Source organism: Cetorhinus maximus, chromosome 16 (assembly GCF_964194155.1).
Source record: "Cetorhinus maximus chromosome 16, sCetMax3.hap1.1, whole genome shotgun sequence".
NCBI lineage: Eukaryota > Metazoa > Chordata > Chondrichthyes > Lamniformes > Cetorhinidae > Cetorhinus > Cetorhinus maximus.
Genome location: NC_135894.1, coordinates 87,856,372 through 87,882,905, shown reverse-complemented (window position 1 = coordinate 87,882,905; position 26,534 = coordinate 87,856,372). Strand labels below are relative to the sequence as shown.

The following is a 26,534-nucleotide window of genomic DNA, read 5'->3' as shown; positions in this document are numbered from 1 at the left end:
GCATGACATGTGGTACGAAAAGATTATAGATGCTGAGGGAACCATCGTAAGCAAGATCTACTAAGGAGGAAATATGTGTTCCTTGGGCGAAGTGGCTCATTTAAAAACATTGTTGATATAAGACTGAAAGCTTCTCTGGCTTCTCTACAGCAATGTTATAATTGTTCACCAGCATAGTGCCGTGGGGCTGAACAAGCCTTCGGAAACAACATACACCTGCATGGGTTGAGCAGCGGCTACTTTGTCAAGAATCCCAAGGAGGTCAGTTGAGTACAACCCTTGATCCTCCTCGTCCTGCCAGGAGTGCGGCCGCATTTGGAAAGGGGCATTTGGAGGATTTCCTGCATAAAACACAGGGCAGTTGTTTAAGTGATACACAATCTCAAGGAAGTTATGACTGCTCGGTAAATCGATGGTGGCACTGTTAGCTGCGATGCTGTTGGGTGAATTTTTGCCTGCACTTCAACTTTTTTTTTGTTTTTTGGTGCTATTTTTAAGAATAAGTAATCTGTTTTTGGTTTAATATGTTGTTTTGCTCTCATTTTTAGTATTTTTGTATTTTACTTGAACTGATTGTAAAAACTTGCCCTTATCCTCTGGCAGCAACAGAAGTTGATTTTGAACAAATAAACCTTTGAGGAAATTACATTCATTTACACTCACAGGATAAATGGAGTTTAATTTTAACTTTTTATATTGCATTTGTTGGGTGCTTTGGTGGTTGGCTTCTGATGCGCAGGTTTTACTCTGCCAACAACAATGGCAGAATTTTTAACCAGGCCTTTCTGGCAGCAGCCCTAAAAGAATCTGGCAGATATGCTCTGGAGTTGCTGACAGCTGTGAGAGAATCATGCAGTGTAAATTGGCAGCCCAAGCACACGAGTTAGCATGATATAAAACCAGCTATTGCCTCATTTTCTAGGAGCCACAAATTACAGAATTGAAGAACTCTTTCTTTCGTTGATATTGCTGCCATTCTGCTCTTTGGGCATGCTCATGTTGAAACTGATGACTGGTAATCTAGGTTTATTGTACCCTCAGCTGAACTTGGAGCATCCTATCATATCCATCACGATGTAAGCTTGCTTCCATTGCAACATGGTCTGTTTCTATCCCAACCTGAACCTTCCACTACGCAACAGTCATTGCGTGCTTTTGTCACCTCCAGGCTCAACTACTTTAATGAAGCTCTTGCTTGACCTTCAGTCATCCATAAGTTCCAGCTTGTATGTATTTTTGTCAAGCACAAGTATAGCTTGCCTTCACCCTTGCCCTCATTGATCTACACTGGCTCCCCTTCCTCTAAAGCATTAAATCCTGTATAGCCCTTGAGTATATATTTCCAAATAGGTTTGCTACGCCTTATTTCTGCAATTGCTAACAATCCTGTATTCCTTCCTGAATATTTTTACATATTACGTAAGATTATACAGAAATATAGCACAGAAACAGGCCAACTAGTTCATGCCAGCGGTTATGTTCCAGTGGAGCCTCTTGTCTATCCTCAACTAGCCCTCTCAGCATATCCCTCCTTTTTTTCTTTTTTCTGTAGTATGTTTATCTATCTTACTATATATTTTTTATTACATGCTCTGGTCTTAATTTGCATCACCCTTTCCCTCACCAATATCCAGCTCTTCCTCATCCCTTCACTTTCTTCATATTTTAAAAACCTGCTGAAATGCTTCCCTGACCAAGCTTTTGGCTCACCCTTTTATCATAGACAACAGGCTTGGTTAAACCTTTCTATTTCCATTTGCCAATTCGTTAATCACTTGGGATATTCCTGTATGCCATTGTTGCAGACACTGGTCTAAACCATTCAAGATGATAGACCATGCTGCTACAAGATGGATCTAAAATCTTTTGCGCTACATGTGCTAAATTTCAACTTTTGCAAAAGTGAAAGTGGTCTTGAGTGGACATTGGTGTAAAAGTGATAGTTTAACTTGATTTCGACATGTGTGCTCCAGAATGCTGAAATGTGAGACCCTTGCTAGATCTGTCTCAAATTTGAGTTCACAAAGATTGTAGTTTATATTCAGCCTTGAAGTATATGAGCTTTTTCTGTAACTGAATCCAATTTCATAACAGGACAAGAACATTTTCTAACTTAAGATTTTAACCATTTACTTACTATTTTTTAAATTCAAATTGACCAATATGATTTTTAGGCCAAAATATCTTAATGTAAATTATTTTTAGTCAAGGCTCCTGATGTTTCACTTAATGCAAAAAGTTTGGAATAACTGGGCTAATTAACTGAAATTTCACTTCTAATGCTTTTGAAATCTGTAATTACATAATTCCTGATCAGTTTTTCAGAAGGTACGTAGTTTAATTGGTTTTGCAGCACCTGCTCTTTCTCTAGACAATTAATATTTTGGTTTTGTATTTGCTGCTACTCATATACTCTGTAATCTGCAATATTTTAATAAAATCATTCTTTATCGAGCGAGAGAAGACATGCTTTCCACAAAATTGATGCAGATTTCAAAGTTATTGGACTGATAATTTGAGTATCTTCACAATCTTTATAGTGCAGAAGGAGGCCATTCGACCCAGCGAGTCTGCACTGGCTTTCTAAAAGAGCGTTCCACCTAGTCCCACTTCCCTGCCTTATCCCCATAACTTGCACATTCTTATTTTTCAGATATCAATCCAATTTCTTTTTGAATACCTCAATCGAATCTGCCTCCATTAGCCTCTCAGGAAGTTTGTACCAGACTCCAACCAACCTCTGGGTGAAAAAGATTTTCCCCACTGCAATTTTCCAGCCTTCTGGCACCACCCCTAGTGTCTAAGGAAGACTGGAAGATTATCACTCGTATCTCTGCAATTTCCACTCACTTCCCTCGGCACCCTTGGATGCATCACATCTGGTCGTAGTACCTTAGCTATTTTAAGTAAAGATAGCCTTTCTAACACCACCTCCTTCTCAATTGTAAATTCTTCTAGTGTACCAGTTACCTCCTCTCTCACCTTGGCCTGGGTAGCATCACCTTCCTTTGTAAAGACAGATGTAAAATCTTGGTTCTTTTTTTCTTTGTAAAATCCACTAGTGACTTTAAAGGCTTGGTAAGTTGATCACAATATCAAAACGGATATAAAGTGGTTGGAAGCTTCTAGAATGAAATTTTATGGCTTTTGGGGAAGGGGATGTGATGAAGGTGGAAGTTACGTGGATGAACAACTTTTAATTTGAAAGAAAATGCAATATGCTAGAAATTTGGAACAAGAGCTGGGATAATTTTTTATTTGTACTGCCTATATTTGCTAATGATCTTTTTTGTTTTTAGTCTTTTGAGTTTTTGCTTGGGTTGGTAAAATAATGTGGAATTTAGTAGATGGTGGGTAAGTTTTTAAAATATTTGCACAATCTCTTTTTATTCCAACAGTGATAAATGCATTTCTAACAAAAGCTTAAATTCCAGTGCTAACTGCTTTTGCTGTTTCAATAACAATGTAAATGAACCTAGATGAAAAGTATAACCTCCCATAGTTCTAGTATAAAATAAGTTTTTCCCCTGAAATTTCAGACGATTAAAATCTGTGGTTGTGGTTATATGTGGAGGTGTTCTCTTGTCAAATTAGACTGCATCAATAAATTGACTTCGTCTTTAAGCCTGTACCACAATGACTTCACTCTGTAGCTAACCTTTACACCAACCTGAGAGCTTCACCTATGGAGAGCTAGCTCAGCTAGTAAAGTGAATGCACAGATTTATCTTGTAATGTTGGTAGACTGCACTTGAAAAAGTCTGATACTGTCCAGTCATTTCATAAATTGCCTTGAAGGTCCAATGAACAGCCTGAACATTATTGAATCTGGTTGCTCACTGCAGTGAGTTATATTCCACAGACTGCCTAGCTCAATTGGTGTGCGGTTTGTCTTCGTCTTATTGCATTCTGGAGTTAGTGCACTTCCAACGCTGGAATCTACCCAACAATGTGCAATATTACTGAGGTCTGTCCTGTCCACAAAAAACAGGACCAGTCCAATACTGCCAATTAATGCCCCATCAGTTTACTCACAATTATCAGCAAAGTGATGGAAGATGTCAACAAAAGTGCTATCAGGTGGCATTTACTCAGCAACAACCTGCTCAACAATGCTCAGTTTGGATTCTGCTAGGACTGCTCCATTTCAGATCTCATTATAGGCTTGGTCCAAACGTGGATTGAAAAAAAAAAAGCTGAATTTAGGAGATGAGGTGAGAGTGACTGACTTTGACATCAAGGCAGCATTTGACCAAGTATGCCATCAAAGATTCCTAGCAAAATTGGAATCAGTGGGAATTGGAGAAAAGCTCTCCACTGGTTGGAGTCGCATCTTGCACATTGGAAGCTGGTTGTGGTTGTTGGAGGACAATAATCTCAGCCCCAGGACATGGGCGTGGGGATGTTTATCATTGACTAGAAACCTAACTGGACTAGCCATACAAATACTGTGGCTACAATAGCAGATGAGAGACGAGATTCTGCAGCAAGTAACTCACTTCATGAGTCCCCAAAGTGTGTTCACCATTTACAGGACACAAGTGAGGTGTGTAGTGGAATTTTCTCCACTTGCTTGGATGAGTGCAGCTTCAACAACACTGAAGAAGTTTGATACCATCCTGGACAAAGCCTGCATGATTGATGTCCAGTGCACCATCTTAAACATGCACTTGCCCCATGAATGGCACAAATGCAGATTTTTGTGCCTCTTTCAACAGCACTTAACAAAACTGTGGCCTCTACTGCCTCAAAGAATAAAGCCAGCAGGTGAATGAGAACACCACCAACTTAGGCCAAGCTCCTGACTTGGAGCTATATTGCTGCTGTTCGACTGTTGCTAGATCCAAATCCCAGAGCTCCCTTCCTAGCTGCACGTTGGGTTTGCATTCACTATGTGGACTGCAGTGGTTCAAGAAGGTGGCTCAACACTCACCTTCTAAGGGCATTTTGGGAAGGGCAACAATGCTGGCCTTGCCAGCGATGCCCACACCCCATGAAAGAATAAAAAGAAAAGTCAGATCATCTGTCTGAAGTTATGCTGCAACTTTCATATTGATATGCATCCAGGATAATTTTACACATAGCCTGTCTGTATATGTGCAGTTAAAATAGCATCACTAAATTATAATTTAAAGATTATTGGCCAGATTTACATATTTATTTTAAACACATGCTAAGTAGGATAATTTGTAAATGATACATAGAGAATACTTCGACCTGAAAATTCAAAACTTTGAGAGCACTATTGAATTTCGTCAAAATGTGCGGAATTCCATGTTGAAAGTAAACACTACCACGATTAAAGCGAAAAAGGCAATCAAATACTTGCCACACTGCGAGAAGCATTTGGAATAAGATGTTTGAGTTAGAAGTCTATCTAGTGGTAAGCAATTATGATTGCAATCCTAAACCCATGGTTTTCCCCTCATATGGTAAAGATGCAATTTGAAGGAGCATGGTTTCTTTGGAGAATGATGGAAAAGATGGGAAAGTAGGAAGCTTTCAATGGTCAGAAAAAGTTGAAGCAGAGTATGCTGAATCAACCTAAGAACATGCAAAACAAAATAGTTTGGCTCAAATTAACAAATGAGTGGGAAACGAGGTTAACAACCGGATACTGCTATTTTAGACAAACTATTAAAAATTACTATTTGTTCCCATTCGTGACACTCTGCCTTAGACAGGGCAGGGTGGGTTAGCAGCTAAATATTATAACTATGTTGCATAGAGTCTAATTTACAAATTAGGAATAAGTGCACAAGCACATGTACAGACAAGATATTTGTAATGATGAGTGATTCAATTAATCCAATTAAGCTAGTGTCCAAATTAAAGTGAGGCAGAATAAGTATCAGCAAATGTTGTCAGGAAGTAGTTAAGCACCCTGTATGTTATAATACCTACTCGGAGTAATATACCTTGACATTTTATTGAGTGACCAGGGTACCATCCAAATTAACAAGTAGTGGTGGCATTGGGGATGGTCACTTATGACACATTTATTTTGAATTTTTGTGAAAATTTCCAACAAAACACACAAGCTAAATAGGCAACAAAAATAGAATAATAAAGTAATAGACTGTACATGGAAGGTGAGGTAGAAGGGTGAATTATGTGGTGACTGTAGGAAATCATTGAATCAGGTGAAAAGATTTGGCAGATGCAAAAGAGACCTGAGATGATTTTATAACTCTGCCTTAGAATCCACTTATGGTAAAGAATTCCCTTTTATTTTCCTGTGTCGAGTTCTTTTAACTTGCCCCTTTTGATCTTTTTATGATTCTCAGTCAATTGCATCTTTGTTACCAGTTTGTCAGCCAGTTGAAATGTTTGCATTGCTTACTCTGAAAATGTTTGGTTTTCTTTGTTTATCTGCTCTAGTGTGCAGGGGTTAAAATAAAACACAATTTTCAAATCTCTTCACGACTAACTTTTCTTTCTTGATATTCTAGAGAATTTATCAACTTTCCATCACTTTGCTAAATTACAGGAAATGTATTACAGGAATTAGACAGTTTGGTCACAAATCAAGCTGTCCTGTGCAAATTCAATATAGTTTCTTTTTATTTTGAAGTCTTCTATATAAAATACATTGAATCTCAAAGGCAGAAATGTATTTGTACCTTTTTAGATTTCTTTTCCCTGTTAAGAATCCTACCATTTCATTGTTTTTGCAAACATGTGCAATTTCATAGTTCTCTGCATTGAGTTACGTCTGCTATTTATCTGCCCACTCAACTGGCATGTCTGTAGTACATGGTCTTCCTCAGAATTTGTCATACTTTTAATTGGTCATTATTAAAAACTTCAATATTCATTTTGTTCCAATGTCAAATTGGTTAAAAGAAATTAAAAAGACATACCTGAATCTATCTACAAAATAAATGATACTGAGGATAAAATGATTAAACTGAGTGAACAGATTTGAGTCTAGAAGGAGTGGAGTGTTCAAATTCAAGTTTTTAAAATAGACAAGTATCTGGAACATGGACCTTAAAAACAGAGCTTTTTCAGGCCATTCAGGAGTGAACTGAGGAAACACTTTTTCAGAAAAGTTTTTAGTTGATGTCTGGAAAGCTTGCTCACCAAAAGCTATGGATGCTGGCTCAGTTGACATTTTCATGACTAGGTTTGATAGACTTTTGATACTGAACTACAGAAGGAGATATATGATCAGATGACCAAAAACCGGCCAATGAGGTAGGCTTTAAGGAGTGTCTGAAAAGAGGAAAGTGAGGTAGAGGGGCGGAGTAGCGTAGGAAGGGCATTCAAGAGCTTAGGGCCGACATAGCTGAAGGCATTAGTACCAATGATTGAGTGATTAAAATAAGAGGATACTCAACCCAGAATTAGAGGAGCGTGGATATCTCTGGGAATTGTGGGGCTGGAGGAGATTACAGCGAGGGAGGGGCAAAGATCATGGAGGCATTGGAGATTTTAAAATGAAGATCTTAATTGTGCAAGCCTGTGAACACGAGTGATAGGTGAATGGGACTTGGCGCAAGTTAAGACATGGGTAGCAGAGTTTTGAATGACCTCCATTTCCAAAGGGTAGAATGTGAAAGACCAGCCAGGTGCTTGTTGGATAATAGAGTTAGGGGTAACAGAGGCATGGGTGAGGATTTCTGCAGCAGATGAGCTGAGGTGGGCAAAGCCAAGTGAAGCTCTGGAGGTTGAAATAGGTGGTCTGACGGTGCGAATATGTGGTTGGAAGCTCATCTTGCGATCAAGTATGACAGCAAGATTGTGAACACACTGGCTTAGTGTTGGACTGTTGTCTCGAAGAAGGATGGAATTGGTAGCTCAGAAATGAATTTGTAGTTTTGGGAAAATTGATCAAGGATCAAAAAAAGCCCTTCAAGTTATTCAAAATTAAATGGCCTTTTAAAATCTTTTTAATGTTCTGAGAGTTGAACATTCTTGTAAGGGTGTCGAACTATCTCCTCAGGCAAGTTTCGGGGGAAGGACAATTTAAATGCGTATCAATTTCTGCCTTTACTGAGTGGCTCAATGAACAGTTCAGGAATTTTTCAGTGTTGGTGATATGGGTAGTTGCTCCTCAAAATTAGCTTTTGTGCTTTTCTTGTGGGCTCCCAGAGTGCGTCTAATTTTATTTACTTTATGATTTAGCACAAGGAAGAAAAACAGGATTGAATGATGCACAGATTGCCTGACGAACTTGCAATCACATATCTACCAATTATGTTGTGGTTTCCTCTGACAGTGGATCGTTCAGACTACATTGTGCTAGCAGTTTCAAGTATATTCAGCAAAATCTCTGAGGGTTTGCTGTAATCAGATGAATGTTGAGAATTTTCGCAACTATTTGAATTTTCTTTTGATTACATGCGTAAAAATAACACCCGTCCTCCAAAACTAAAACTGGCCAATGCATGCATGTCACAAAGACATTTGGTAAAAATAACTTAGTACAAGATTTCTGTATGTGTAAGGGCAGTCCTTATTTGAGGCATTGTGAAGCTTTTACTTTTTTCAACAGGTGCATTTCTGGCATTTATATCTATATATCTATATTGATCTCTGACCTATCATACGAATACATAAACGTATGGATTAGGAGTAGGCCTTTTGGCCATTCAGTAAGATCATGGCTGATCTGACTGTGGCCTCGATTCCACATTCTGCCTACCGCCGATAACCTTGGATAATTTCAAAAATAGAAATGAGAGTAAATTTAATATAACTTGATAATTGCATTAGCCTGTTCAAGTGGAAAGATTTGAAAATGTTAAATTTAGCAAAGCACAACAAAATAATCAAGTGAGTACCTTCACATAGGAACGAATGTAGAAACAGTTGTCGAATTGAGTTATATTTGTTTTTCTTCATTGCTAAACATGCAGACGTTCCAGATTTTTTCAATCACAAAGTTGTATAAGAGCAAATTTGCTTATTAGTCTTATTTTTCAATGTTGCTATTGATTTGTAGCTTAAAATATTGAGGTGCTCCAGGCAGCCCTATATGGATGGGTACAAGTTTAAAATTATGCACATCCATTTCTCTCCCTCAAACTTAAGAGCATGGTGCAACACTTAAAATAAATTGTAGTTCACTGTGACCTTGTCCTTTTTAATGTCAGCCTAGTGTGACAATAATAACTAATTAGCATGTAGTCAATATTTTTGTCAGATTTTGATGTTTTAAAATAACTTCTACATTTCCCTCTCACTTATTAACTGTTTTTGTTTTTGTAGAGCGTATGGTTTTGCAGCTGGATCCTCCACCAAGAATGATATGAGACTCGACAGAAGAAGACAATGCACACAGGTATTTTCACCCTTACGATATTCTGGGATTTTGATCAAAGGCAAGTACCAGGAAGGAACTTGAATCTGCAAAATCTCTTGTTTTTCTACTTGCTGAGTTACTTTCTTAACATCAAATGGACTTGTGCCCAGTCAAATCAGAGTTCATATGCTAACTAATTCTTCATTTGGCGCTGATGAAAAATGTAGATTCATTTTATAGAATGAATGAAAGGCATTGGAAAGGCTTAATATGAGATTTACTCAAATGACCTCCTGGACTTCAGTTATGTGGTGAGAGTAGAGAAGTTGCAATGCTCAGCAGAGAAGGTTAAGGGGAAGTTTAACATAGATGTTCAAACTATAAAGGATTTTGATAGAGAAGATAGGGCAAAATTGTTTCTGATGGTTTGGGGTAGGTAACCAGTGGACACTGATTTAAGTTGTTTGGCAAAATGATTAAAGCCAGAGATGAGAGCATTCCTGTGTACCTGTTTACGATTTGAAATGCACTGCCTGGAAGAGTAATGGAAGCAGATCCAATAGTAACTTGCAAATGTGGGAAGAAGAGGTGAGAGTAACTATTGGGTAGCTCTTTCAAAGAACTGGCACAGGCACAAGAGACTTAATGGGTGCTTCTGTGTTGTTTGATTAAATGACTCATTCTAAGCTCAGGATGTTATTGGCTGTCTGAATCAGTCATTTATGTCCCATTTACTGAGCAATACTGTCCCACACTATAGCAATTGTGGAACAAATCAAAGCTTAATTGGGGTTCTTTTTTAACAAATTTAGTAACACTTTAAAACAGCTTCAAACAAAAATAAACTGAAGCATATTGGGCTAGAATATTGTATGAATTTAAAACTGCAACTGAGCTCAACTCCTCAATCAAGTAATATGAATTAGTTCTACTGGTTACAATCAGGATTAGAACATCAATATTCTGCTGGTGATACTTTTGTGTTAAAATACAAGTGCAGCACAATTTGACTTGCTGATGGAGCTGTGTAAGTGAAATTGCAGAATGAGGTTCTTTTGGGGAACTGGAGCACTAAGGGATTAGGTAGTTTGAGGTGTCTGGTCTAACAGGAGTTGCTGATCCTACCAGAAATGTAATGGAGCCATTGTTGTCAGAGACCTGGACTGTTTGAAGAAACATGCTGCTGCGAGGGGGATGTAGGCACAGTTGCACAAAATTGTCCCATTCAGGATGAGGTGCCTGAGTATGGAAGATGTTGGAGCAAAGGATTGGTTGCAAAGGACAGAGTCGCTTTGATTTTTAGAAATTTGTTTGTAGGTCTTTGATTTTTTTTGTTTATTGAGCAGGTTCTGGCAGGGTGCCTCTGGGCCCCTTTATTTGGAGAATGGACAATTGAAACAATGGGTCTGGCATGAAGGGGTGAAGAGAATGTTATTTGCGGTGTGCAATATATTACTAATTTCCCACACTGCTCCTTTTGAATGCTTTATTATAAATTATTTTGACAAAGATGTTAATAGGATTATTGGTATCACTAACTCAAGCCAATTAGTAGCACTCTTAAGTATATGGGGTTTATTTTACCTGCTGTAGAGGAATCTAACCATGTTCTGTTTTACAATGGAATTTTTCCGAAACCACTTTTTTTTAGTCCAATAAAATGTCTCGACTGCAATGGAACATAATTGCTGATTTTTGAGTTCAGAACTGTGGATTCAATGTGCAGATGTAACGAGTAGCAAGAGTATTTTAACAAAAAATCCATTTTTAAAAGCAAATACAACAGCTGCTTATTTTCAGAATGCTTTAAATGCATTAATTTTGATTGGTAAGAGCGCAGTGTAATGGTAATTTTATAAAGAGAAAAACTCACGAATTGTGCCATCTGCTTTTCCCCCAACCATATTATGATGCATCTGTACAAAACAGTTTAAAACCATATCCAGGATTTTTTTGTTGTTAAAACAAATTTTTTCTGGTGTGTTTGCTTAATATACCAGTTGAATACTGATCCTGTTCGTTGCAGCTTTTGGGACTCTACTTTGTAGTCTCAAGAGTTTTGCCTAAAACTTCCTAAGGGTGGTGAGTTTTCAATCATATATGCTATATATTTGTTTCCTCCATATTGATATCCATTAAATATCTCCTCCCATGTTTCTGAAGTTTGAGTCTTTTACTTGGATATTCCAAATATAACTTGCAACCTTCAATTAGAAAAGAAAATAACTTAAAGAATAGAATCAAGAAGAGTTACAGCACGGAAGGTGGCCATTTGGCTTATCCTATTCATTCAGAGTCTATGCCAGAACTATTCAGTTCCACTCCCCTGCCGTTTCCCCTTAGTCCTGCATTTCTTTTTGCCTCAGATGCTTATCAAATTCTCCCTTGAAAGCCATGATTGAATCTACCTCCTCCACACTCTCAGCATTCCAGATCCTAACCGGTTGTTTTGTGAAATAATTTTTTTCCTTGTGTTGCCTGTTCTTTTGCTATCCTCCTTGAAAATAGTGTCCTCTGGTTCTTGTCACTTGTTTATTTTAATATTTAACCCGTCACCTGTTCATTCAGTACAAATTAATGCTGTATACTGTGAAAAGTTTTGTTATACACCAAGAATTAATAGTTATATCTTTGAAAAGATAGAAACCACCCTTTGTGTAAGCTATACATTTATTGTGGTTGTTAAATGTCCAAGTCTTTTGAAAGCTTATGTTACTCTTTTTGTTATTGGGACATAGGTGACACTGACTTGTCCATCTCTGCTTGCCATTGAGAAAGGTGCTGGTGTTAGGGCTCACACAATGGTACCCCATATTTCTTTGGACTTCCCTATTGATTATGAAACAATGGTGATGTATGTCCAGGAAAGATGATTTGTAACTTGGAAGGAAACATGGAGATCATAGCATTTCCACAACATTGTTATATGTGATGGTAGAAGCTGCATGGGAAGACATAGCTATTGGAGTAATATTGGTGATTTGCTGCACTACATCCAGTAGATCATACATACTGCAGCCATTGTACACTGGTAGTGGAGTGGGTGGATAATGAGACCACTAATGGGTCCAGGATGGTTGAATGTTGCAGCTCCACCCATCCAGGGGAGTGGTAACACCTCTGTACAAACCTGAATCTTGATCGATGGAGATAGGCTTTGAGGGGTCAGGATCTAGCCACATATCCAGCCTCCTCTACTCCTGGAGTCAGAGTTGGTATGACTGATCTAGTTAAGCTTCTGGTCACTGGTGACTCTCAGAATGTTCAAGATCACAGATGGCTGTGCTTTCTATTCAAAGTTGTCATTACCTAGCCACTATGTTGCATAAATGCTACCTGCCATTTGACAGTCATAGCCTGCGTGTTATCCAGGTCCTGCTGTGGCTGACACGGGCTGCTTCATTATTGGAGAAGTGACTGGAAATAGAATTCCAGGTTAAGTTGGGAATTCATTGATGACATAAAATTAGTAGTCCCAATGACAGAAGTTGCAAAATTTCAATATAGCCAGAAAGTTTGTTGAAAACGACCTGAACTGTCTGCTTGCACTGTGGTTGGACTCATCCATCTTCATTTTGGAGAATGCCCGATTGAACAGTGAGCTTTGATTTTACATCAATAAAGAAGACTGTACAATAACTGTAAATGAATAAGAACAATCCTACTGTTGTCCCTCCTGCTCTACCAATGAGTGTATTTATGCTACACATAATGTACATTTTGTGATTTTAAAATATTACGTCACAAACCCTGAGATGATTGTTGGTTCCTCATTTTTCTATAATTAACTAATTTTTAATGTATAAGTATGATATGCCAGTGCATGTAATGTCTTGCTCTTTGCATCACTTAGCACTGGTAACATTTGTGGATATGAGTGAGTTTGTGGTAACATTTGTGGATATGAGTGAGTAGGATGCCAGCCATGTACCTTGTAATTTAAATGTCTGATACATTACAATATTTCTGTAGTGAGTTTATCAATGTTGAGGAAGAGGTTAGGGTTAACAACCCATTATGGTACAATCTGCTAGATAAGGAATCAATTTTAAGAGATTTTATTTTCTAAATTTCCCTTCGTGTTTTTTCTGATGAAGGCAGTATAGGTTGCATGAGTAGTGATGTCTTCTCGATACTTAAAAAAATAAACATTTGGACACAAGTGAAAAAATGTTTTAAGAGTTTTTATGTTTTGGTAAATCACAGGCAGAACTGATAAATTTGATTGTCAGTGTATGCACATTAAATAGCAATGAATGGAAGTAACTCCAGCCGTTTCTCCCTTCCTTAGTTTAGAAATGCTAAAGCCAACTGTATCTTGTCAATGCTGGTAACTCTGTGTAGATCAGAGACTAACTCTTTTATGGCACCTGCAGATGAATGTAAGACTGTCAGCTGTATTACTAATATGTCATCAGATAGATTTAAGTAGTATTGTAAAGAAAATTTAAAAAGAAAACAGAATTTATGTGGCACATTATCCCCTCAAGATTTTAGGCGTCAGCCTTGGCTTAGTAGTAACCTGATCTCTGAATCAGAAATAACTGGGTCAAGCCCTACTCCAGAGACTTGAGCACATAATCGAAGGTGCCGTGTTGTGCAGTACTAAGAAGGTGCTGCATTGTTGGAGGTGCCAACTTTCAGATCAGATGCTAAACTGAGGTACTTTCTCAGGTTGGAGTTAAATATCCTCTGGCAATACTTGAAGATAAGGAAATTCTCCACGTCCTGACCAAAATGTCATATCCAACAAATTGTTTTTGATTTGTAGTCAATGTCATGTAGGCAAATGTGGTAGCAATGTTCACAGAACCTACAAACAATGCAGGAATTGAGTAACCAAGTCATCTATTTTTTCATGGTGGTGTTTAGCAAAATCTAGCAATTTATCTCTTCTTGAACAATGCCATTGAAAATCTTTTGTGGCCATTTTGAATAGTGACGAGGGGGTCTTAACATTAACAAGCATGCTATTGTTGGTTAATACAAGTTAAGTGGCATCTAGTGCCCTGGGGAGAGTGGGGTGGAAGTAGAAAAGCAAGGAAGAAGATCATAAATATATTATCATTATCATTGTCATTTTGGTTCCTATTTTATTCGTAAGCCCCTAGCTAAGCTGATTCTGCCTACCTCCACGTTCGCTGGAGTAACTGACAGGATAGTTGCTGCTGAATACTGAGTACATTTATTGTATTGGTTCCTTTTCCATGTTCAGCTTTGACATTTGCAGAGAGTCTGCTCTTCTGTGGGAATGCTTGCTGCAATATGCCCACCAATAGGAACCTGCGGGAGTGTGCTTAAAATTTTAAGATACGCTTGTTTGTAGATTGCACGATAGGTAACACTGTCAAAAGATTCTCCTGCTTCTGCCAGGTTTACAATGATTTTTAAGGATGCTGCACCATTTAAAGCCAAACGTAAACTCAATTCCCTGCACTGCTTTAGAATGTGGTGTTACCATCGTAAACCTGCGGTGGTAGTTCTGCTCTTCCAAAACCATTTTGCAGCCTCCATACTTAGACGTGCATTTTGATACCAATATGTTCTGTTATTGCAGTTACAGTATTGGATAATGTTTGTTAAGACTTCTGGTTTAATGTAAACATTTTATTTATGGTGTGTTTTCCCTTGGAAGGAGAACAAAGCAATACAATAAATTTTGAAATATCTAAGATGAAAGTGCCAGCATGATGCTGGCTTTAAACTCTGGTTGTGTATTCCTAGTTAGGGAAAAAGTATACAAGTGCTCATCAAACTCATTTTATAAAGTTTGCTGAGAAAGGTGTGAGGATCATAATTCCAAACGTATCAATTTTGATTTGTCTCTTTTCACTACATGATAATGTAGTGAATTTAACATTTTACTGATGGTTTTCTGTCTGTAATTTATAGAATTCCATGTTTGTGTACTGTGTATATAGTTTATTCTGGTAAAAATTGTGAATATTTTGCCTTTGTATTTTTGCTGGCTCCATGCTGGTTACTTCAAGGGTTAAAAGCAGCTTGGAATTATGACAAAGCATAATTTTCACTTGTTTACCTCTTGTTTTCCTATTGGGCACAAGTAGGCGGCTGTACCCTAGCAACAGAAGTATGTTATTAACATATCTCGCTGTGATTTGACCAGCAAGTTTGAAAGGCAGCCAATCATCTGGTGCTATTGCTGTGGTAGGCTATGCTAATTAGATGCTGTTGCTGGGATCAGGGTGGTTACTTCGTGCAGTTCTGCTGCATTGTGTTGCCTGGCAGAGACGTTGATAAATGAGTAGTTAATAATCTGCAACGTTCCTGTTTTCTGCAAGCAGGCGGAGATTTAAAAGTAGGATTGAGAAGATCTAACTGCAGGGCAAATGTTTTCAGAAGCTATGTTTATAGAGCATGGCCAAGCTTCCGAATAACAGTATTGAAAGTTTAAGCAAACACTTTTTTCTGTACAGGAGAGGAAAGTGAAAAAAATTGAAGTTTTTTTTAAAAAGGCTAAATTTAACAAGTAAATTTGTGTTCGCCTTCGTCAACCTTGCACCTCATTTAAAAAATATATTTTTCAGGATCAAGTGCTTTGTGATGAAATTATGTTCCTCTTATGATCTTTTTGAATGATTACTGTCTGTAGATTTCTTAATTTATGCTGCAAACTTATTTTTTGTTAATGGTATGTTCTGAGCTGGAAAGATTGTGGTGCCTCAAGCATGCTTCTGCACATTTGAGTTAAAAAAGAAAGTCAACTTTCATTTCTGTATCACCTTTCACAAATTCAGGACATCCAAAGCACTTTCACAGCCATTGAAGTTCTTTTGAACTATAGTCACCAATGTTCCCTCTGAGCTGTGCGGGTGCATTGCTAGGCTGGGCATAAGCAACCCTCCCTTTAATTTACAGACATACACAGCTGCCTGTCAGTCTTAAAGGGGCCATGCAGTACAACAAGCCAACTGCATACAGCAAACACAATCAAGAAAGCTCCTGTGCAACTGTGACAGAGGTAAACTTTCTCCCTCACCTTCTTGACCTGTCTGCAACCTTTGACACAGTTGATCACATTCTCCTCCACTTTGTTTAGCTGTGTGGGACTGCTCTCATCTGGTTCCATTCTTAACTATTTAATTGTAGCCATAGAATCAGTTGCAATGGCCTCTTCCTGCTCCCGCACTATCCTGGTGTCGCCCAGTAATCTATCTTTGGCCCCTCCTATTTCTCATCTGCTTTAAACTTCTCATCCTCATGTTCAAATCCCTTCATGGCCTATCCTCCCTATCTCTGCTTTCTCCTCCAACCCCGCAACCCTCTGAAATATCTGGCATCTTGAACATCCCCAGTTTTAATCACACCACCATTGGTGGCCTTGCTTTTGAGTTGCCTAGGCCCTAAGCTCAGGAATTCCCTCCTAAATTTCTTGGCTTCTCTATCTTGCTTTTCTTCAAGACACTCCTTGAAACTTATTTCTTCGACCAAGCTTTTGGTCAACTGATATATCTCCTTATATGGCTCAGTGTCATATTTTGTTTTGCGCTGTTTTTGTTACAGCACAGAAGGTGTGTCCATGCAGGCTCTTCTAAGGAGCAATTCATTTACTGCCACACCACAACTCCTCTATCTCCTCTCATTCCTACACATTCCTCCTTTTCAGCTGTTAAAAAAATTAGATGAATTTTGGCATAGAAGGAGGCCAGTAGTTCTGGCTGAAAAAGAAGCCACTAGTTCTGGCTGAAAAATGAGCATCCCCCACTGCCCTCTGCCTAATACCATTTTCCAGCAGTTTGGTTCATAGCCCTGGAGGTTACAGGACTTAAGATACATATCCAGACACCTTTTAAATGAGTTTAGGGTTTCTGCCTCTACTCCCTTTTAGGCAGAAAATTCCAGACCTCCATCACCCCATGTGTGGAAAAAAAAAAGTCTTTCCTCATCTCCCCTCTAATCCTTATACCAATCACTTCAGATCTATGCCTCCTGGTCACTGACCTCTTTGCTTAGGGAAATAGGTCCTCCCCATCCACTCGATCCAGATCACTCACAGCCTTGTACACTTCAATCAAATCTCCCCTCAGCCTTCTCTGTTCCAAGGAGAACAACCCCAACCTATCCAATCTTACCTCATAGTTGTAATTTTCCAGTCCTGGCAACATCCTTGCAAATCTCCTCTCTAGTGCAATGACATCCTTTCTGTAATGTGGTGATAGCTCCAGCATAATCTTCCTGCTCTTAAATTGATTCCATGTCTCGGCTAATAAAGGAAAGGATTTCATATGCCTTCTTAACCACGTTATCGACCTGTCCTGCTCCTTCAGGGAACTGTGGACGTTCACTCCAAGGTCCCTCGACACCTCACAGTATCCTCCCATTTATTGTGTATTCTTTTGTCTTGTTTGACCTCCCCAAATGCATCACCTCACACTTCTCTGGGTTGAATTCTGTTGGCCACTTTTTTTCATTTAATTTTTTTTTGTCACACACTGCCCGAAAGGGTGGTAGAGGCAGAAACCCTCATAACATTTAATAAGTATTTGGATGTGCATTTGCGATGCCATGGCATACAAGGCTATGGGCCTAGTACTGGAAAATAGGATTAGAATGGTTAGGTACTTGTCAGACTTGATGGGCCGAAGGGCCTTTTTCTGTGCTGTAGACCCCTATGACTCTGGCACTTTTCTGCCCTCCTGACCAGTCCAATGATATCTTTCTGCAGTGTATAGGTTCCCTCCCCAGTCCTTCCTCAACCATGTGGCCCATTTTTCACCTGCAAACTTCTTGATCATACCCCGTACATTTAAGTCCAAATCATGAATATGTACCATTAAAAAGTACTGAGCCCTGCATAACTACTGGAATTAGCCTTCCAGTCACAAAAACAGCCATCCACAATTAGCCTTTGTTTCCTGACACTGAGTCAATTTTGTATCCAGCTTGCTACATTCTCATGGATCCCACAGGCATTTTTACCATCATATTAAAGGTGCTATATAAATATAAATTGTTGTTGGATGTTGGTCATTGGAGAAAGCAAGTTTGGAAAGCAACTTGATGTGAAGCCACTAGAATTCTAAAATCCTGAGGTTTCACAGGCAAGGTTCTGCGTACACTTAAGATAAAACCTAGAGAGGCATTAGAAATTTTTTGAAGGCACAGAGAATGGGTATTTCTTTTAGGGTAGGGCTATCTGGTTTGGGATGAGGGACTAGATCAGATCTTAAGCAGATGGATTAGCGGTAGATGAATATGAAGGAGTGTAAGATATTGCATGTTGCAAGAAAGAATGGATCATGTCCTCTGCGGTGTTGAATAGGAACATAGGCCACTTGGCCCCTTGAGCCTACTGCACCATTCAATAAGATCCTGACTGATCGGATATTAACCTGAGCTTCACATTCCGGACACACCTCCTCCCCCCCCCCCCCCAAAACCCCTGATAACCCCTCACTCCTTGCTTATCAAGAATCTACCTACCGCTGTCTTAAAGATACTCGAGGACTCTGCTTCAACCACCTTTTGAGGAAGAGAATTCTAAAGTATCTCAACCTTCCAAGAGAAAACATGTTCCTCATCCCAGACCTAAATGGGTGACCCCGCCCCCCACCCCCCCCGCCCCCCCAAATCTTATTTTGAAACAGTGACCCTGAGTTCTTTGATTCTCCCACAAGAAGGAGCATCCTTTCCACATCCACTCTGATCCCTCAGGATCTTGTATGTTTCAATCAAGTCGCCTCTTACTCTTTCTAAATTCCAGTGGATGCAAGCCTAGCCTGTCCAGCCTTTCCTCATAAGACAACTGGCTCGTTCCTGGTATTGGTCTAGTAACCCTTCTCTGAACTGCTTCTAATGCATTTACGTCTTTCTTAAATAAGGAAACTAGTACTGTACACAGTACTCCAGATGTGGTCTCTCAAATGCCCAATATAACTGAAGCATAACCACCCTACTTTTGAATTCAATTCCCCCTTGCAATAAACGATAACATTCTATTAGCTTTCCTAATTATTTGCCGTACCTGCATACTTATATTTTGCAACTCATGCTCCAGGACACTCAGCATGCTCCAGGACACTCAGATCCCTTTGCATCTCTGAATTCTTCAATCTCTGATAGTTTAGATAATATGTCTCTTTTCCTGCCAAAATAGACAACCTCACATTATCCTACATTATACTCCATTTGCCAGATCTTTGCGCATTCACCTAGCCTATCCATATTCTTTTGTAGCCTCCTTATGTCCTCTTCATAACTTAATTTCCTACCTACCTTTTGTGTCATCACATTTAGCAACCATACCCTCAGTCCCTTTATAGAAATCATTTATATAAATTGTAAAGAGTTGAGGCCCCAGCACTGATCCTTGTGGCACACCACTCACCACATCCTGCCAACCAGAAAATGAGCGATTTATACCTACTGTCTGTTTCCTGTTAGCCAGCCAATCTTCTATCTATGCCAATTTGTTAACCCCCTATATCATGAGCTTTTATTTTCCGCAATGAGATTTGAAGAACCTTATGAAATACCTTCTGAAACTCAAAGAACAGTATATGGACTGGTTCCTCTTTGTCTACAGCACCTGTTACTACTTCAGAGAGCTCCAATAAATTGTTTAAACATGATTTCTGTTTCACAAAACCATGTTGACTCTGCCTGATTACCTTGAATTTTTCTAAGTGCCCTGCTATAACATCTTTATAGAAACGTATAGTTTCCTGCTTTGTGTCTGTCGCCCGTTTTGAATAAAGGAGTTACGTTAGCTATTTTCCAATCTAATGGAACCTTCCCCGAATCTAGTGAATTTTCGTAAACTAGAACCAATGCATTAATTATCTCACTAGCCACTTCTTTTAAGCTCCTAAGATGAAATCCATCAGGACCCGGGGACTTGTCAATCCGCAGTTCCAACGATTTGCTAAGTGCCGCCACTTCCCAGTTATTTTTTAATTTTCCCGAGTTCCTCCCTCCCTTCCAATTCCTGATTTACAGCTATTTCTAGGATGTTACTTGTATCCTCAATAGTGGAGACCAATGCAAAATACCTATTCAATTCATCTGCCATCTCCTTATTTTCCATTATTAACTCCTCAGACTCAGTTTCTATAGGCTCGCTTTGTTAACTTCTCTTTTCAAAATATCTGTAGAAACTCTTACCATCTGTCTTTATATTTCTATCTGTCTTTTGAATTTTTGCCTCCTTATCAATATTTTAGTCATTTTTTGCTGTGTTTTATATTCTGTCCAATCTTCTGACCTGCCACCCATCTTTGCGCAATTGTATGTTTTTTTTCTATAAATTTGTTGCTTTAACTTTTTAAATTAACCATGGATGGTGGATCCTTCCCTTGGAATTTTTCTTTCGCGTTGGAATGTATTTATTCTGTGTATTCTGAAATATCCCCTTGAATGTCTGCCACTGCACCTTTATTGACCTATCCCTTAACTTAAATTGCCAGCTCACATTCGCTAGCTCTGCTTTCATACGATGGTGACATTGAAAATCTTGGAGTGAAGTAGACTTGTGGAGCAGTGATCAATATGGAATGCGCAACTCTGCTGTTGAATCAGTGCAATATAAGAGAAAAAACAAATTGGTTCCCTTTTTCTGAACATGTGTTGCTTTAATAAACAAACTGGGTCCTGTGTCTGAACGCAGACTCCGAAATCATTCAGTCTAAGCCAAATAGAGCCCTAGATTTGAACAAGCCACTTTTCTTTTAACCAAGGGAAGGCATGGGAATCAGCCGATGTAGATTTAAAGGTGTATGAAACTCCCCTGTTCTCAATTGCTGAAGGAGTTGACTTTTCACTCTGAGCCTCCCGCTCTGTCCATCTTGCTCCATTTGAGTGCATCAAAGCCTTTATGTCACTTTTAATCAGCTACGCCTAATTGAGCTTGTGACCCCACCCCCACCAACATAACCTGTAATTCTAATCCTGATTAACTCTATCGACTGCGTACATTTCCATGGTGTTTTATTCAGAAAATAACACAAAACGGAGAATTGTGGATCTACAATTTATAGTCACTTCCTACACAAAAGGCTAGAGGACAATATACCGTTATTTGAGATTTGGGATTGAGAACCAGAGGGCACAGATTTAAGTTAATTGACAAAACAAATAATGGTGTGATGAGGAAAAAGTATTTTGCACAACGAATGGCTAGGATCTGGAATGCACTACCTGAGTATGTGATGGAGGCAAGTTCAACCGAGGCATTCAAAAGAGAATTTGATTGGTATGTGAAGAGAAAGAATGTGCGGGGGAAAAAGGCAGGAGAGTGGCACTTTTTGAATTGCTCCTTCAGAAGCTTGCACAGACATGATGGACTGAATGGCCACTTCTTGTCCTGGAACTATTGTACTATTCTATGCTGAAACTTTACAGTGCTATTTTGAAACCATGCCTTGAGTGTTTTGTCCTCCTCTTAATGGGAAACATTCATCTCTGGAGGGAACGCTGAGAAGAGGTGCAAGGCTGAATTTCTAATTTTGGAGAATTAATTGTTGAGGCAATGCTCGAGAAATTTGTACACTTAAGCCTTGCAAGGACCAGACTTTGAGTACAAGAAAGATAAATCAGCACACTCAAAGATAAGCTGTTGATAGCAAGATAAAAAGTAAAAGTTCCAATTGGTGAAAGGAAAAATCAGGATTGATATTAGGAAGTTCTTCCATGCATGTAGGGATAAATATTTGAATTGGACCTCTGCATTGTGTAGCGTCGGCAAAAACCTTTATAATAATTTGAGACAATAGATGCTGAGATGCTTGCTTTTGGCAGTAGGGGTCAGTAATTTGTTCTGGATTGGTGGATTCAGATGATTTTGTTCATCAATATTTGTCTGTTGCCAGATGCCTTTCACAAAGATGAAAATGCGATGATGTGTAACGCAAGTAAAATTGGTGATTAGTGTGTTTTATGGTGGTTTTTGTTTCCACCAAGCTTTGGTTTTGATTAAATAGCTAAAAAATGATTTTCACACACTGTCCACTTCTGATGTATGCAATTAAATGCTTTAATGCTGAGCTCTTAAATGGAAATTAGATTTTTTTTTGTTTCGTTTTGGCGCATTTTGTGAATTTTGCTGAATGTGCAAGGGTAAATCTGTCCGAAATAAGCATGAAACTAATCTGTTAAGCACATTGTGTGTTCATAGAATATATGGAGAGGACTGGTGGCTTATTCAAAATAAACTGGTGGTGGACCGCCATTTCACAGTTTTCAGTTGTGCGGTTAGAACCAGGCCAGTTATTTTGCATTAACTGCCATTAACATATGTTCTCCTCATGTAATATAAAGGATATTTTGAGTTTAGAAATGTCCCTAAGCACAATATTAGATAGTTCTTAATGCACATTTTTCAGACTTTTTATTTAAAAGCCCTTGCGCTTCTAATTTACTGAAGACAAACTGCCAAGACTTAATTGTTATTACCTGTATGTATCCCAAATATAGTTTCCAATTTTAAACTGTTAATTAGGCTTGATCACTGCTTCCTATGAATTGAATCCAAGTTGCATCCCTAACTAAACTGTTCTGTAACAGTGCAGACAACTGGGCAGCATTGTCAATAGATGATGTCACCCCCATTGACAGAATCAATCATACATGCTTCTGAAAAGAAGCTGCTGTTGAATTACTTGCTTGTGGCACAGCTCCACACCAGAGTGAAAGTCCATTTTAGTGCTCTTTTGGAATTATATAAAAACTGTGATAAGCACTGTATGTCATATTGACTTCAGTAAAGAAAAAAGATAACAATTAACCAGCAACCCAGTGAATCAAATGGATGCCTTAAAGTTTGCAGGGTAAAGTTTGAATAGAAGTATGTCTCTCTTATCATCGTTGTTGAATCTTTATTGAAATCATTCATAGTGAAGTCATAGTGATTCTAAAAACCTTTCAATGAAATAATAGTCTTTCTTGAAAGTTTTATATTTGATACTTTGAAGAAAGTTCCCAAGATGTTGAATTATTTTGATTTTAAGGAACAATATAATTTCTCATTTTTAAATTATTGGGTGGTGTCATAATATGTAAGTGGCCCTTGTAATTTTTATCTTAAAATAGCGACCAACTGTTAAGGTGGTGTGCAGTCTAACCTGTGTAGATGTTGTGGTGGAAACTCCTAATTGCTTGTATAATTTAAAATTAAGGTATTGATTGTAACAGTATATTTTGGGAAATAATGCAGGTTCTATCTTCAATGAATAATCTGACTACTTGGCGGAATAATTTTAGAAGAACTTTGCTTATTTGCAAGATTTCTTTTTCGTCGTCTGTATAAAACGCTGATCCAGAATGAAGATTTTGGGCGGAATTTTACACCAGTGGGATTTTATGGTCCTGCCAGAGTTGCTGGAGTTGTGAATGGCTCGCCCATTTTATGGCACCCCTCCCCCCTGCCGAGACGAGAATGTAAAATTCCACCCTTGAAAACGGCAGAGTGCGTGTTTGACACCTGAAGATTTCACGATAGGTATATCAAGATGGAGCACGGTTACTTTTTAAAAAAAAACTAAGCACCTTTGAATAAAGCTTTGACTATATAACAATTTGACAACTGTTTGTTTTCATAGTTGATCATAACTTTAATTTACAATTATAGTCATAAATATATTCTAGTCCATTTGGTAGCTTCATTATGAATCCTGTGTATTTTTCCCGGTCCACACACATGTCTGGCTTTACAGTTCCTTTACTTGGCTTCCCAAAAACTCGTTTGCCATTTTGACTCACAAGTGTCTTATCATGGTTTAGATTTTGCATTAACGAATTAGAACTAGCAGAATTTATTAAAGCCACAGAGGTTACTTTTTCCCTGTTTTGGCACGTTATCAACTATCTAAATAAAGATGCGGGAAGAAAAATAATAACTAAAAGATGGTGAATTAAGGGGGTTGAGGGCCAAGATAAAGAATTAGTAAGAAAAGGAAAGCAACACCAAACAAATTATCAAAAATAGCAGGGTCGAATTGAGGTGCAAACTAGAACGGAAAATATATGGAAGGATTTTTCAGTCTTAAGAGGCGGTGAGGTAGGTATTTTATCAATTTTGTTCAAGTTGGTTTGTTTTTAAAATAAAACATTTGTTTTCGTTTGAAATATGGGATGTTAAACTGGATGACTAATTTCTTCGACTTTTTTTAGTTGATCTCACTTCTCAATATGTTTTCAATGTTATTTGAAAGCATCATTTGACTCAATCTTAAGAAAAATGCACCAAATACCACTTTACACACAAAAAGAAAAGCTGGGAGAAGTCGAGCCATCCTCTTTTCACATCTTTGATTGATCTGATCTCTGCATCATTTAATTTTTTTTTTGCTTTACCGATCATCCTTCCTGCCCCATCTTTTCTCAAATCACTGACTCAATCTCTTGTGCAGGCGTGTTAACAACTTCCAACACCAAGTGACCATCATGTAGAACTTTTCCTATTATGTTCTCGTAGGCTGTTCAGTTGAATTTTGATGTACCTAACCTAAACTTCACATGCAAATATTGTAGGAGGGCTCAGTGAATGTTTTGTTAATGGGGAGGGGATAAGCAGTGTCATCAAGTTGAATCCATGATGCCACATCTACAATGGAAATTAGTATGGCAGTTCCACTAGTGTGATACAATAGCAAGGAAAGCCTGCTACTGCAGAGTCCTGATTTACAAAGCACAAGTGGAAAGCAAGGGAGCTGGATATCTAACCTCAATTCTAGATACCCCGGCAAGCTGTACCATAATGTGGGAGGTTGCACTTAGTGGATAAACAGTGGGAATGTTACCTGTTCTCTGTGATGCTGAGTAACATTGCCTTAGCTGATTAAATTCTTCTAACCTGGAGGGTCCAAAGTTTTGACTTGTTCCACCCGCACCAAAGCATGCTCAACTTCAGCTGGATGCATCCCTACTGAAATTGTGCTTCACATTGGGCAAATAGAAATTGCACTTGTGGATTTGTCAGTAACTTTTAAAACATGCTGAGGTTCATGATGCCAAATGAGAAATATTTCTAACCCCTTCCCTGCCCTTGGGCTAGATACCAATTATGCTGAGGCCAATTTTAGTGTCTGAGATGAGCTAATGTCACAAATCGGGGATTGAATTCCTGCCTTTGTTGGTTTGCACTATCCACTATCCTGCTGGCAGCAGGTAAGATCTGCTGAGCCATCTATAGTGCTTATATAACAAATCTGTTATTGACTAAAGTGTTTTGCTATAGAATTTTCAAACCCCAGTTTATCATAACAAAATAAAACCCTCTGTGTGCAAAATATTTTCATTTTGCTGCATTTTCCCTTACACAGAGGTAAGTATTTCCTCATTTTCTGCCCCTCTTCTCCTGAAAGTGTTAATTCTTGCTAAAGTATTTTTCAGGAGAATCTGCAGTACTGCACCCGAGTGGTCATCCTTTAACAGTTAATGATGGCAGGCTATTTTATCGTGAGATGTCACCACAAAGCTTGATCCTATCCAGTTGTATCTGCAACTTGGCTGCCACTCATAACCTGAGTTCTCCAATTCCCACTTTCATTGTTGACTACTTCCATTTCACCATCCCTGCACCTTCCGTATCCTCATCTTTCCAGTACCATAAGATTCTGAATCTTCTCGCCAGCCAGCATCACTGTCCAGTCAACTGTTAGTCCTGTTGACAGTTCCAGATTCCTGTCTCTTGAATGACTGTACAACCTCCCTCTCTCTGCGCCTTGGTATCTTCCGCTATACCAGTCACAGGAACACATCCTCTTGTTCTGTTTCCATGAACTATCACATCCAGCTCACTGATTATGGGTTATTCCAAGATTCTACCCATCTCCTATTTTCCACCGCAAACTTGCTTTTTGCATGGTCTAATTGTTGATGAATTTATTGCCCACAATAAATTGACCCCAACTGATTTCTCTTTCATCAAATCTCCTGCACCTGCATGCACATAACTTAATCCAAACTGTATAGCTGATATGTTCAAGTTCTTTAGTCAACTTTAGTACTACTTCCTAGATCTCTCAGCACCTTCTAATTCTCATATAGTCATCTACCACTTTCCTCCTTCAAACCATGTAACTTTTTATCTTCAGTCATTTGGATCTAAACCTCTTGATCCCATTCTTTTCTGACTTCTCTGCCATCTTGTCCCTACAGTGCACCCTTTACACAAATTTTGGAACCAACAGCCACTCCTTTGATCTTGCCATCCCACGTGCCCTCCTTCTGAGAGCTTGATCACAGACCACTATTCCCCCACCACCACTTGCTTGTTGCTTTTACTACCCATATCGCTTTAGTATAATTCAACTCCACTACTTTCATG

At 38.7% G+C, this 26,534-nt stretch overlaps 1 protein-coding gene across 6 annotated transcripts in view; it reads left to right on the top strand.

The window, feature by feature from the left end:
• The window catches only part of LOC144691802 (dual specificity tyrosine-phosphorylation-regulated kinase 1A), a 92,154-nt gene that overhangs the window by 26,581 nt on the left and 39,039 nt on the right, over nucleotides 1-26,534 (top strand). For 5 of the 6 annotated variants that reach the window (XM_078560297.1, XM_078560300.1, XM_078560296.1 and 2 more), the window contains one exon: nucleotides 9,217-9,289. In XM_078560297.1, coding sequence (XP_078416423.1) covers nucleotides 9,280-9,289 — 10 coding nt within the window. In that variant the 5' untranslated portion in view covers nucleotides 9,217-9,279. Of the gene's footprint in view, nucleotides 1-9,216; nucleotides 9,290-16,210; nucleotides 16,233-26,534 lie in introns of those variants that run through there. The other variant, XM_078560301.1, reaches the window with a different exon arrangement.